General features: G+C 42.8%; 1 protein-coding gene across 1 annotated transcript; it reads left to right on the top strand.

Moving 5' to 3' along the window:
- Window positions 1–9,460: 9,460 nt before the first annotated feature.
- Window positions 9,461–10,791, top strand: LOC148021151 (uncharacterized). The gene is made up of 2 exons (XM_087698994.1): window positions 9,461–9,997; window positions 10,104–10,791. The coding sequence occupies exons 1-2, from the start codon at window positions 9,671–9,673 to the stop codon at window positions 10,341–10,343; spliced, it is 567 nt and encodes a 188-aa protein (XP_087555120.1). The 5' UTR covers window positions 9,461–9,670; the 3' UTR covers window positions 10,344–10,791.

Here is a 10,791-nt window from a genome sequence, read left to right as displayed (position 1 = left end):
CTTCTCTTTTCCTTTTCGTGATACCTGCATACCACTATCTGCATTGCTTTGAGAAGATTCTCCTGATCTCAATCTGCCTGTCCATGGCGAAGAATGTGAACCACTGCTAGAGGACGCTCCAGGTCCACTAATATTTTGTGACTGCTGCTGTGAATTCTGTGCAGCATTACCATTTTGTGCATCTACATCATCAATCACATTTACTGGTTTATACCAGCTACTCATCTCATCAAAAACAACATCTCTACTCACTGTAAACTTACGAGTAGAAGGGTTATAGCATCTATACCCTTTTTGCTGCAGAGAGTAACCAATAAAGATGCACTCCTCAGCTTTTGGATCCAACTTGGATCTCAACTCATCTGGCACATGTACATAGGCAATGCAACCAAAAATTTTCAAATGAGAAATATCTGGTTTCCTACCAGTATACCTCTCCTCTGGAGTCATTCCATGTATTGCTGCAGTGGGAGTCCTGTTCATTATGTAGACTGCTGTAGCAACTGCTTCAGCCCAATAAAAATCTGGCAAGTCTTTTTCATTGAGTATGGCACGAGATACCTCTCCAATATGCCTGTTTTTCCTTTCTGCAATTCCATTTTGTTGTGGGGTATGACTGCATGAATATTGCTGCTTTATGCCATGCTCCTGCAAGAACCTTGCAAACTCATTTGAGAGGTACTCTCCCCCTCCATCTGACCTTAGGCATTTTATCTGCAGGCCTGTTTCTTTTTCAACCATAGCTTTAAGAGTTTTGAAATGCCCAAAAACTTCACTTTTCTTTTTCATAAAATACACCCAAACTTTTCTGCTATAGTCATCAATAAAAGTGACAAAATAATGATAGCCTCCAAGAGATGCAGCTTTAGTAGTCCACACATTAGAGTGGATTAATTCCAATGGCTTCTCACTCTCTTGAACATGTCTAGGAAATGGTTTCCTTGCCTGTTTTCCAAACTGATAGGCTTCACATACCTTATGCATTTCTGCAACCTTGAATTTGGGCAATCCTACAACAATATTTTGGGCCTGCATTGATTTAAGTCGCTGTACATTAACATGACCAATGCGTTTATGCCAGATATCAATATCTGCAACTACACCGGTCCCATGTGCAAACATTGCTGCACTCAATTCAAACATGTCTGCATCCAATGTAAACATTCTGCCCTTCTTCTTTCCTTTTGCTATCAAGCGACCTTTATTTTTCATATCCTCAACAAAGCATCCATGAGGATTAAATCTGACCTGCAAGCCCTGCTCAACCATTTGACCAACAGAAACTAGATTCTTGGTGATATTCGGGACATGAAATACATCGGACAGGTATTTCTTTTTCCCATCCTGCATAAACAAAGGAATTTTTCCAATCTGCACAATAGGATGTGCAGTATCATCACCAGTCTCCACAAATCTTGGTTTTTCCATTTTCCTTGCATCCTCCATCCATTCTGCATGACCTGTCATGTGGTTTGACGCACCTGAGTCAACATACCATACATCGTTGCTTTCTTCTGCACTTGTCACAGAATTATTCATGTGCTGCACCATAAACAAATGCTCATTTCTGTCATCACCCTGTCTACTAGAAGATGCATAATTCCCTTGTTGCAGTTTTCCATTCATGATGTCGTTCTGCTTTTTATAGCAGTCTTTAGCCATATGACCCATTTTACCACAGTAGTAGCATTCAACATTACTATTTGCATTTTGGCCTCTTTGCCATCCACCACGACCTCTTTGGCTCCCCTTGCCTCTAGAGTTACCACGTCCTCCTCCATAAGACTGGTTTTCTTGAGTTTGCTGCATATTCTGATTTCTACCACGGCCTCCTCTACCTCTGCCTCTACCTCTTCCAGCATTCGAGTAGAAGATAGCTTCTTTTTGTTAAAAATGCGGGATCTAGAGCATGACATAACCGGAAGCTATGGAGGATGGAAGGAGAAGTGTAGACTCATGATGGAACGGACACTGTTTGTTACACAAGTGAATTAGGTTCCAAGATTGAGACTTGGACTCATAAACACAATCTTGTGTATGTGGACAATGACATTGACACTTTACTGAAATGAAAAGAGTACTATCATTTTATTAAGAAAGGAAGCAAGTACAATGCTTTATAGGAAAGTACGAAACTGCAGTAGGCACCATTGTGCATATGGGATAAGTTAGCCTGCATGTCCTTGACCCTGAGACTCCATACAAAGAGGCTGTTTGAGTGTGATTGCTGATTCTCAACACCCCTCCTCAATCACAACTAGGAAAGGCACAAAGTGTGTAGAGGCTGTAATGAGAACCAACTGCAAAGTGTGGGTATACCACAGACATGGCAAAACACCAGAGGCTGTCGCAGAAAAAGCTAAGTGTGGGTACCATAAACATGGTGGACATCCAGAGGCTGTAACAGGGGCCTCACAAAGTGTACAGGGACTGTAATGCCAAGTTACATAAGGAGTTTACATAGCTTATGGCAGGAAGCATTAGGGCAAGGAAAAATACAAGGCTATTAAAACAGTCTATCAGAATTATGAGAGTACAAGGACTGATGAGTCTTGTCCTTCCGATCCTGGTGATCTTCATCTTCTTCTTCCTTTGCTTCATTTTCTTCTTCTTCTTTGACTGCGACTAGATAGGCCTTTTGGGATCTCTTTCTTGCGTGGCAGAACTTCTCGGTGTGTCCGGTCCTTTTGCAGAAGTCACAAAAGAGCTGATCTTTCTTGCCTTTGTACCTGTTGCCAACATATAATGCATGCTCATCTCTAGAGGTACTTGGTTCTTCTTTAGTTTTTAGCTTCTTTTCTTCTTCTAACAGTGATGCCTGGATATCAACAAGTTCAGGATTTGGCATGTTGATTAAAGTTGTTGATACGTTATTATATTCAGGAGGCAAGCTCTTAAGTAGAACACCGATGCAAACGTCTTCATCCATTTTAATGTTGATTCCTGCAAGTTGGGTTAGGAGTCCTTCCATGTAATTAAGATGTGTGGCAAGTGATGTGCTGGACTTCATTTCAAGCCTGAAGAATTCAATTAGGAGACCATACTTTGATGATTTAGATTGTGCACCGAACAGGGTGTCAAGTCTTTTCCATGTATCCTGTGAGGTCTCACAGTTATCCACATGATGGATATAACTGTCATCTAGCTCCAATTTGATAATGGCCTGGGCTCTGTCATCATTCTTTTGCCAAGTAGTTGCAAGGTCCGCGTCCCGCGGTTTCTTCTCTTTGCCATTTGTGATGGCCCAGAGACCCTTCTTCATCAGGATGAGCTTGATGCGGGTTTGCCAAGTGTGGAATCCGACTCCTTTGAATCGAGCATTTGGCGAGTCTTTGCCCATGTTAGATTTACGGGAACAGTAGAAAATCAACTTCAGACTTTATTAGATTTGAGCAACAGAAGAATTGATTGAGAGACACAAGTGCTAAAAAGCACTAACTGAGTGTCAATGGATACCAAATCTGCAAAAGTCTTTTACTCCAAGTGATCTTCCCCTTCTTGGTTTGATGCTGATGTCTTCAAATCTGAGTGACAGTACTTTAACGAACTTCAGAGAGTATTGCTCAGTGATTAAAATCACTATTGATAACTTCAGTGAGAGAAACAGTGAAAAATGTCAAGATTTTGAAGCTTTTGGCTATGGTGGAATTAGGGTTTCTGAGACAGGGGCTTGGTTTTTTGCTTATTGCAGGAGCTACAGTGCATCATTTTCAAAACTTTTTACATATCTAGGAAGCTTATGTCATGGGCTACCAAAGCCCCATGGAGATTGTGCAGATCGTGGTCAGTATGCAGCGCGCAGGTGCCGCGAACAGAATCGGCGCATATCTGGACAACGAGGTCGAATTTCTGCAATGCTGGAGCCAGGGAGCATCAATGTCATTGATTATTGTGCCAACATGAGGCACCTTGAGCAGAGGAACAACTCTCCAGAAGAAATCGTGGGCTGAAATGGCCTGATTGAAGAGTTATGGAAGCTCCAAGCAAGGTAGGTCCTGTCTGGCTATGGCAGACACAGAACAGAGATTGGGGATTTTCACAATGCTGAGCTCCAGATGGTCCAATGTCCTGGATTGATGTGATACAGGGAAGCTTTATGAGTTGGGGAATACTTTTCCAGAAGGAAGCTCCAAGAGATTTGACCTGTGGAGTGAGATATAAGCAGTTCAATCTGACAGGGTGCTGCTGGCTATGGCTGCCATGGAAGCTTCAGTGAGAGTAGAGTTGAGAAAAGAAGTCATACACTGACACTGAGCTGGATGGAGGTTCAGAAGAATCAAGAGAGGCTGGAGAAGCAATGCCATGCCCAACTGGGCTCTGATACCATGTTAAAAATGCGGGATCTAGAGCATGACATAACCGGAAGCTATGGAGGATGGAAGGAGAAGTGTAGACTCATGATGGAACGGACACTGTTTGTTACACAAGTGAATTAGGTTCCAAGATTGAGACTTGGACTCATAAACACAATCTTGTGTATGTGGACAATGACATTGACACTTTACTGAAATGAAAAGAGTACTATCATTTTATTAAGAAAGGAAGCAAGTACAATGCTTTATAGGAAAGTACGAAACTGCAGTAGGCACCATTGTGCATATGGGATAAGTTAGCCTGCATGTCCTTGACCCTGAGACTCCATACAAAGAGGCTGTTTGAGTGTGATTGCTGATTCTCAACACTTTTGAAGTTCCTCCTGAAGAAGATGCACCACCATTTCTCTGCTCCTCAGAAATTAGAAGAGCAATCAACTCCTCAAAATCAGGAAATCTTTCACGAATGGAAATGGATGTTCGGAACTGTGCATAATCCTTTCTTAGACCATTCAAGGTCACAGAAACTAAATCATCATCTTCCACTAGCGATCCAATGGAAGCAAGTGCATATGCAATCTTCTTCACCTTCATGTGGTAGTCGTTGATGCTCATGTTTTCTCTTTGCACATTGTGCAACTCTTGCTTGAGCTGCATTTTCCTGGCTTACGTATTTGTGCTATACATTTTTGACAAAGTATCCCATGCCTCCTTTGGCGTACTTGCATCTTGAATATGCACAATCATAGAGTCTGAAATGCTGATAGACAGCCAGTACATAACTTTCCTGGCTCTCTCATGCCATGCTTTAAATGCATGCATTTGCTGTTGATTGGGAACATCAGGAAGAACCGGTTCTTCTTCATTTCCTGCAACAAATTCCCAATATCCTTTTCCCATAAGGAAATTCGTCATTCTAAACTTCCATGCTTGGAAGTTGTTCTTATCAAGCTTTTTAGTGACAATCTGTGAGAGAGAATCAGACGCCATTACAGAACACTGCAAAAAAATTCTGTCACTGCAAAGAACACAGCTTCAGCCTCACAAAGGCAAATCTACAAAACTGACGAAAGTGGTATTTGACCACACAGTCACTTCCTAGTGACGATTTTGCATCAACAGGCAACAGGATGATTCTGTAACTCCCAATGTCTCTGCGCACAAGCATACGATGCAATTTCTACAGTAACTTTTCATCGACCTGTAGAACAGTGGCTGCACAGCATAAAACTGCGCCTTTTCCTGAGTGCGTGTAGAAAACTTTCGCCTCCAAAACAAGCCCCGAAATGGCCTCAAATCAAAAAAACAAGGTCGCCTAGGGCTAAAGCCCTATCCCGCAGCATATACTGCCCTCTTGCTTCACCGCGAAGGGCGTCTCAACCTGAGACAATGCACTCCTGCACTTTTCGGCTATGCTACCTGCAAAGATCTGCTCCCAAAATAGAAAATGAAAGCAACACTGCTCCTCTTACCAGAACACCGCGAGCTTGGCTTGCTTTCTTGAGCTCCTTACCACGAACAAGGCTCTGATACCATGTCAAGATTGTGGGAGAGAAGGAAGGAGTCTCACTGCTTTCTTGCTTGCACAATGGGGGAATACACACAAGGGTGGAGGCTGAAAACAGTTTTCCTCTTCTTAGTTGTGTAAGCCAAAAGAACTCTCATACAAAGAAATAGAAGAACCCTATATATGGGTCTCAAACCAAACTCAACTAACTAAGGTGGCATACTAACTGAGCCACGAACTAGAGTAGATAAGGATAGCTATCATGTAGCTATTATTCATGGGCGGTGTACCAACCGCGTCTGCAACTGACAAGTCGGTGACATAAATACACAACGGTCACCCTGGCGTATCACGAGTGGAGCTCGATATCTCAACAAGCCAAGCCCTAGATGTAGGACACCCTGATAGATCCCAAGGTGAGTAAATGGGGCAATAAAGCCAATTACTCAAGAGTTGAGACTTGACACTCCTGGAGTGACTGCGGTCATTGACCATACCCCAATAGAGATCCAAACTGACAACTTGAAACTGCTACCCTCCAGACCACACTTCAAGCGTATAGCAAGAACCTAGAGTGGATCACTACGAGTGGCCGCCACCTATACGGAAGAGCTAGCATTAGCCAAAATCGATTAAAGGGAGCGTGATCTGCATTGATTGTGATTGAATTCACACATTTAGTCATATAAACACTTGGAGTGCACCAGAAAAGCTAAAAGCTTGATTTCTCACATCGCACATTGAGGAGCACCCCACTAGTATCGAGTGTACAAAACATTGAGAATTGGTTTAAATAGCAAGGAATTCACACAAGATAAGGTAAACTAAATGAACCAACTAGTAGAAGGAGACCCCCAAACATTGAATAGTGGCCAAGGATCCCGATCACCGAGTACTAAGAGACTTAAATTGTCTAGCTGCTTAGGGAGCAACAATGATAGGCATGATTAGGGACATAGCTCTACCTGACTTGATTGATCTAATCGACACCCCAGTAGCTCAAGAAGTCGGCAATATGCCAAGAACCATCAACAACCCAAAAAATGATGAGCTTGACTTGGAAAATTTCCTAGTCGACATCCAACGACAAACTGATGACATGATATGACCTACAAACCAAAATGGAGCATCACAGTAGACTAGTCGAGGACATCATAGCCAATCTAGAGGAGGAGAGAAGGTTGGCAAGGAAAATGCTACAAAGCATGGCCACCTACAACTGAGAGTAAGGAGCTCAAAAGATGAGACAAGACATAGAAATGTGTGAGATCCAATGTGTCTTAGATCTCACCAATAGAACCAAGACATGACCAAATGCTGAGAGGGAGATAGCCTTAGAGGCTAACCTCACACCAAGCGAGCTTCTCATGAAGCAACTCTTAGACAACACAACTGTGGAGTAGAGTGAAGTAGCCCTAGCGACTACATTGCTAGTAGAACTGGGAATCGCCTCAAATTCTAAGAGCCAAACCAAGATACCTATGGTTGCTAAGCAACTCAACAATGTTGAGAATAGCAAATGATGTATGCTCTAGGAAGAGATGTTCAGAATTCCATATGCATAGTGAGGAGAGTGATACTATCCAAAAGCTATATAACAAGAGACATATGCTCTTTTTAGATAAATGACATTCAACTCTGTTATTATACCACTGAAATCTTTGAGAAAACTGAGCCAAATGTTTCTTAAATCAGCCCAAAATCATAACCATACCATTCGGACATCAAAATAGCATACCCAAAGTATCAAACATGCATTATGGAATTTATTGTTTGCTATCTAATCCAAAACTTTTCTGTTTTGTGTAAAATAGAGAATAGAAAACTACACAAAATCAACTCAATGAGTGCCCAAATTTCTAGATCTCTTCTCACTCTTCGTTTCTAACTATAGAATGCCTAAATCCAATATTGTATGCAAAAGATATGGCCAAAATACGATAGTGATGTCAAGCTACCATAGCTATCCACGACTTCTACTATATACTCTATATCCACTCAAAATGGTTAAAATGACTACTCCTTAGCTCAATAAGCACTCAACAAGGCTCAGCTAAGCCTTGGAAAGCTCCTCAACAAGCCGAGGGCAAGTTGGAAGAAGGGAAGACTCAATGCATACCTCAAGAGAAAGAAACAATGGCTACCATGAAACCTTGAGTTGAAGCTTTGAATCTAGGCTAAAGCAAAGGATGAAGAAGATCCTTGAATGGTTGGCTTTGATACCAGTTGCAAGAAGTGAGCACACGTTTGAGACATCATAGTTGCATTTAATTTTCAAAGTAGACCTAGGACAAAAGAATAGATGAGCTATCCATGTTTGATCATAGTGACAAACTTGAAGGGGTTCAATCAAAGACAATGGCATTAATGTTTAATCCAAGTGTTAGGCTTATGGTGCTATGATAATAGACATTAGCATTTGTGGTCTACTTGGGAGCTAAGTAACCTTACAAGATACAATGTTCTCTCACTTCTAGCTCATAGCTAACAAATTATTTTGTCCGCCATGGTGGCATGGTGTCTTGTCCATTCCCTCTTCCCTTCTATACCCCTCTAGCCAACTCACTTTTAGTTTTATAGATTTCAGGAGGAAATTGCTAGTTAGAAATGAATTGTAATGAGTAGAGGAATCACTCATTGCTTAAGGGAGATGACCTTAAGGTTACAAATGAAGCCCCTCACATGGTAGACCTTCCATCCCTAACTTGGTTATTTGCAATAGTTTTATAGACTATTGCATTTTTTCTCGTTATTAGTAGTGTATTATCAAAATGTGAAAAATGTTATTGCCTCTCTCTCTCTCTCATGTTTTCCATGTAGTTCCTACACTTGAGAATATATATGTGTATAAAGTATTGGTTACTTCTTTTTCTTATTACTTATCTAACCTCAAGTTTGAAGTTTGGAATATTGTTTCTTACTTGACTTTCATAACTTGTAGACATTTGTTTCTTTGTCGTGGAGCACCAATCAAGTTTGTAGTTTGGAACACCCTTCAATGTTTTACCTTTCTCCATCAGGGCAAAGGAGATACAAATTTTGAAAAGTAGGACCACCACAAGAAAAATCCCTCACACACTAACCTTCCGAAAGAATTGTACAATGTGGTTAAATAGTACGGTAAGGTTATATTATATTTAAATAAGACTTTGAAAATGGAATTCTAACTACCCTCAAATTTGAAGGATGCACACCACACTTACCTTGATGATGACCTTTGTTTGAGGGTTTGATCATGTGGGGGTTTGGTATTACAACATAGTTGATATGGCAACCACCCACATCAAGCCAATGGAAGTAAATGAGTTGATTCCAAGTGTTTGCTTTGGTTAGTTGGGTGGTTGATTGCTAGAACTCTCTATCTAATCCTCCTTTCCTCTTGCCCTCGTATGGTCAATTCTTATGATAGATGCAAGTACATGAGTTGATTCCAAGTGTTGCTTTGGCTAGTTGGGTGGTTGATTTGCTAGAGGTATAATCCAACTCTCCATTTGATCCTCCTTTGCTCTTCCGCTTGTATGGTCGATTCTTGTATTTCTATATGATATTCTTTACCAATACTTATTTTTATATATCAATGGCCATTTACCATCACCCCTTACGGAGCACATAGATGCTTGAAGGAAGGGAAAATGCTTGACTCGTTCATTAGGCCGACTTTACACGTACCGTGTGAGTCGCACACGTCTGGGAAGCTCAAGCGCGTGGCCTTCTCTACCGACTTAAAATACAGAATCATCCAAGCAACTCTTTAAGAGCCTGAGTTGGGAAGGTAGAGAACATCAACAACCATCAAGCGTTTCTGAGTTCTAAGGTGAAATCATTCAACACACACACGCGCACGCACAAGATGGGACACGGCCACCACCATCACCACCACCATCACGACGAGTACGCAGGAGGCAGCAGCTATGGCGGCCACCATCTTCCACCTCCTTACCCCATGTACAACTCTGCCTACCCTCCTGCTCCTCCGGCGGTTCTTCCATACTATCCTTCCCCTGACCCGTATGCCATGAGTAATTACAATATGCAGCCTCCGGCTCCCTACTATGGCGCCCCGAATAACATCTACCAGCAGGACCAACTGAATCACGCCATCGCGGAGGAGCATCGCCATCGCCGGAACGAGCACGTGGCGGAGGCGGGCGCAGTGGCGGCAGGGGCGTTTGCGCTGGTATGAACAACCGGGCTCGGACCTCGAAATATACGGAGGATTATGTGGTAATGGTGCGTTTGTGGTTTTGGTCCTGAATCCTGATGATAAATTGTGGTGGGTGCAGTACGAGGCTCACGAGGCGAAGGTGGATCCTGCGCATGCCGCGAGGCACAGGCTGGAGGCGGGCGCGGCCGGGGCGGCCGCCGTCGGATCTGCGGCTTACGCCCTCCACGAGCACTCCCAACACAAGAAAGACGAGCACCTCATCCAAAGCCTTGGCGGATCATCAGGCCACGCCTACTCTCCTTCTCATCATGCCCATCATCACGACGGACACCACCACAAGCACCACCACTTTTGGTGATTCGGTCTCTCCGCGGCTTACACGTATTTCCTTCCTCCCTTCCTCCTCCTCTGGTTTTCAGATCTTCGAAGCTTTCATGTCAGTAAGTATGTACGCGACCGTGTAATGCCCCTGCCTCCCTTCCTCCTCCTCTGGTTTTCAGATCTTCGTAGCTTTCAGATCTTCGAAGCTTTCATGTAAGTAAGTAGTATGTAGGCGACCATGTATGCCCCTGCCTCCCTTCCTCCTCCTCTGGTTTTCGAAGCTTTCATGTAAGTAAGTATGTAGGCGACCATGTATGCCCCTGCCTCCCTTCCTCCTCCTCTGGTTTTCGAAGCTTTCATGTAAGTAAGTATGTAGGCGACCATGTATGCCCTGCCTCTTCAACACTAGCAGACTTCTAGGGTTTCAATTTCAGATTTGTCAAATCTTTCAAACCAGATAATAAAACACTATGAGATTGGACCTA

The sequence above is a fragment of the Lygodium microphyllum genome, chromosome 18 (assembly GCF_053477565.2).
Source record: "Lygodium microphyllum isolate KBCC chromosome 18, Lygodium_microphyllum_v1.1.10, whole genome shotgun sequence".
Lineage (NCBI taxonomy): Eukaryota > Viridiplantae > Streptophyta > Polypodiopsida > Schizaeales > Lygodiaceae > Lygodium > Lygodium microphyllum.
Note: the sequence above shows the minus strand (reverse complement) of the source record. Positions and strands in the feature narration are given on the sequence as shown.

Bases quoted from the DNA above. Each gene is read 5' to 3' on its own strand.
- LOC148021151 (XM_087698994.1), top strand. From the start codon at position 9,671: ATGGGACACGGCCACCACCATCACCACCACCATCACGACGAGTACGCA. The intron at 9,998-10,103 runs GTATGAACAACC...TGGTGGGTGCAG, and splicing joins CGGCAGGGGCGTTTGCGCTG to TACGAGGCTCACGAGGCGAA.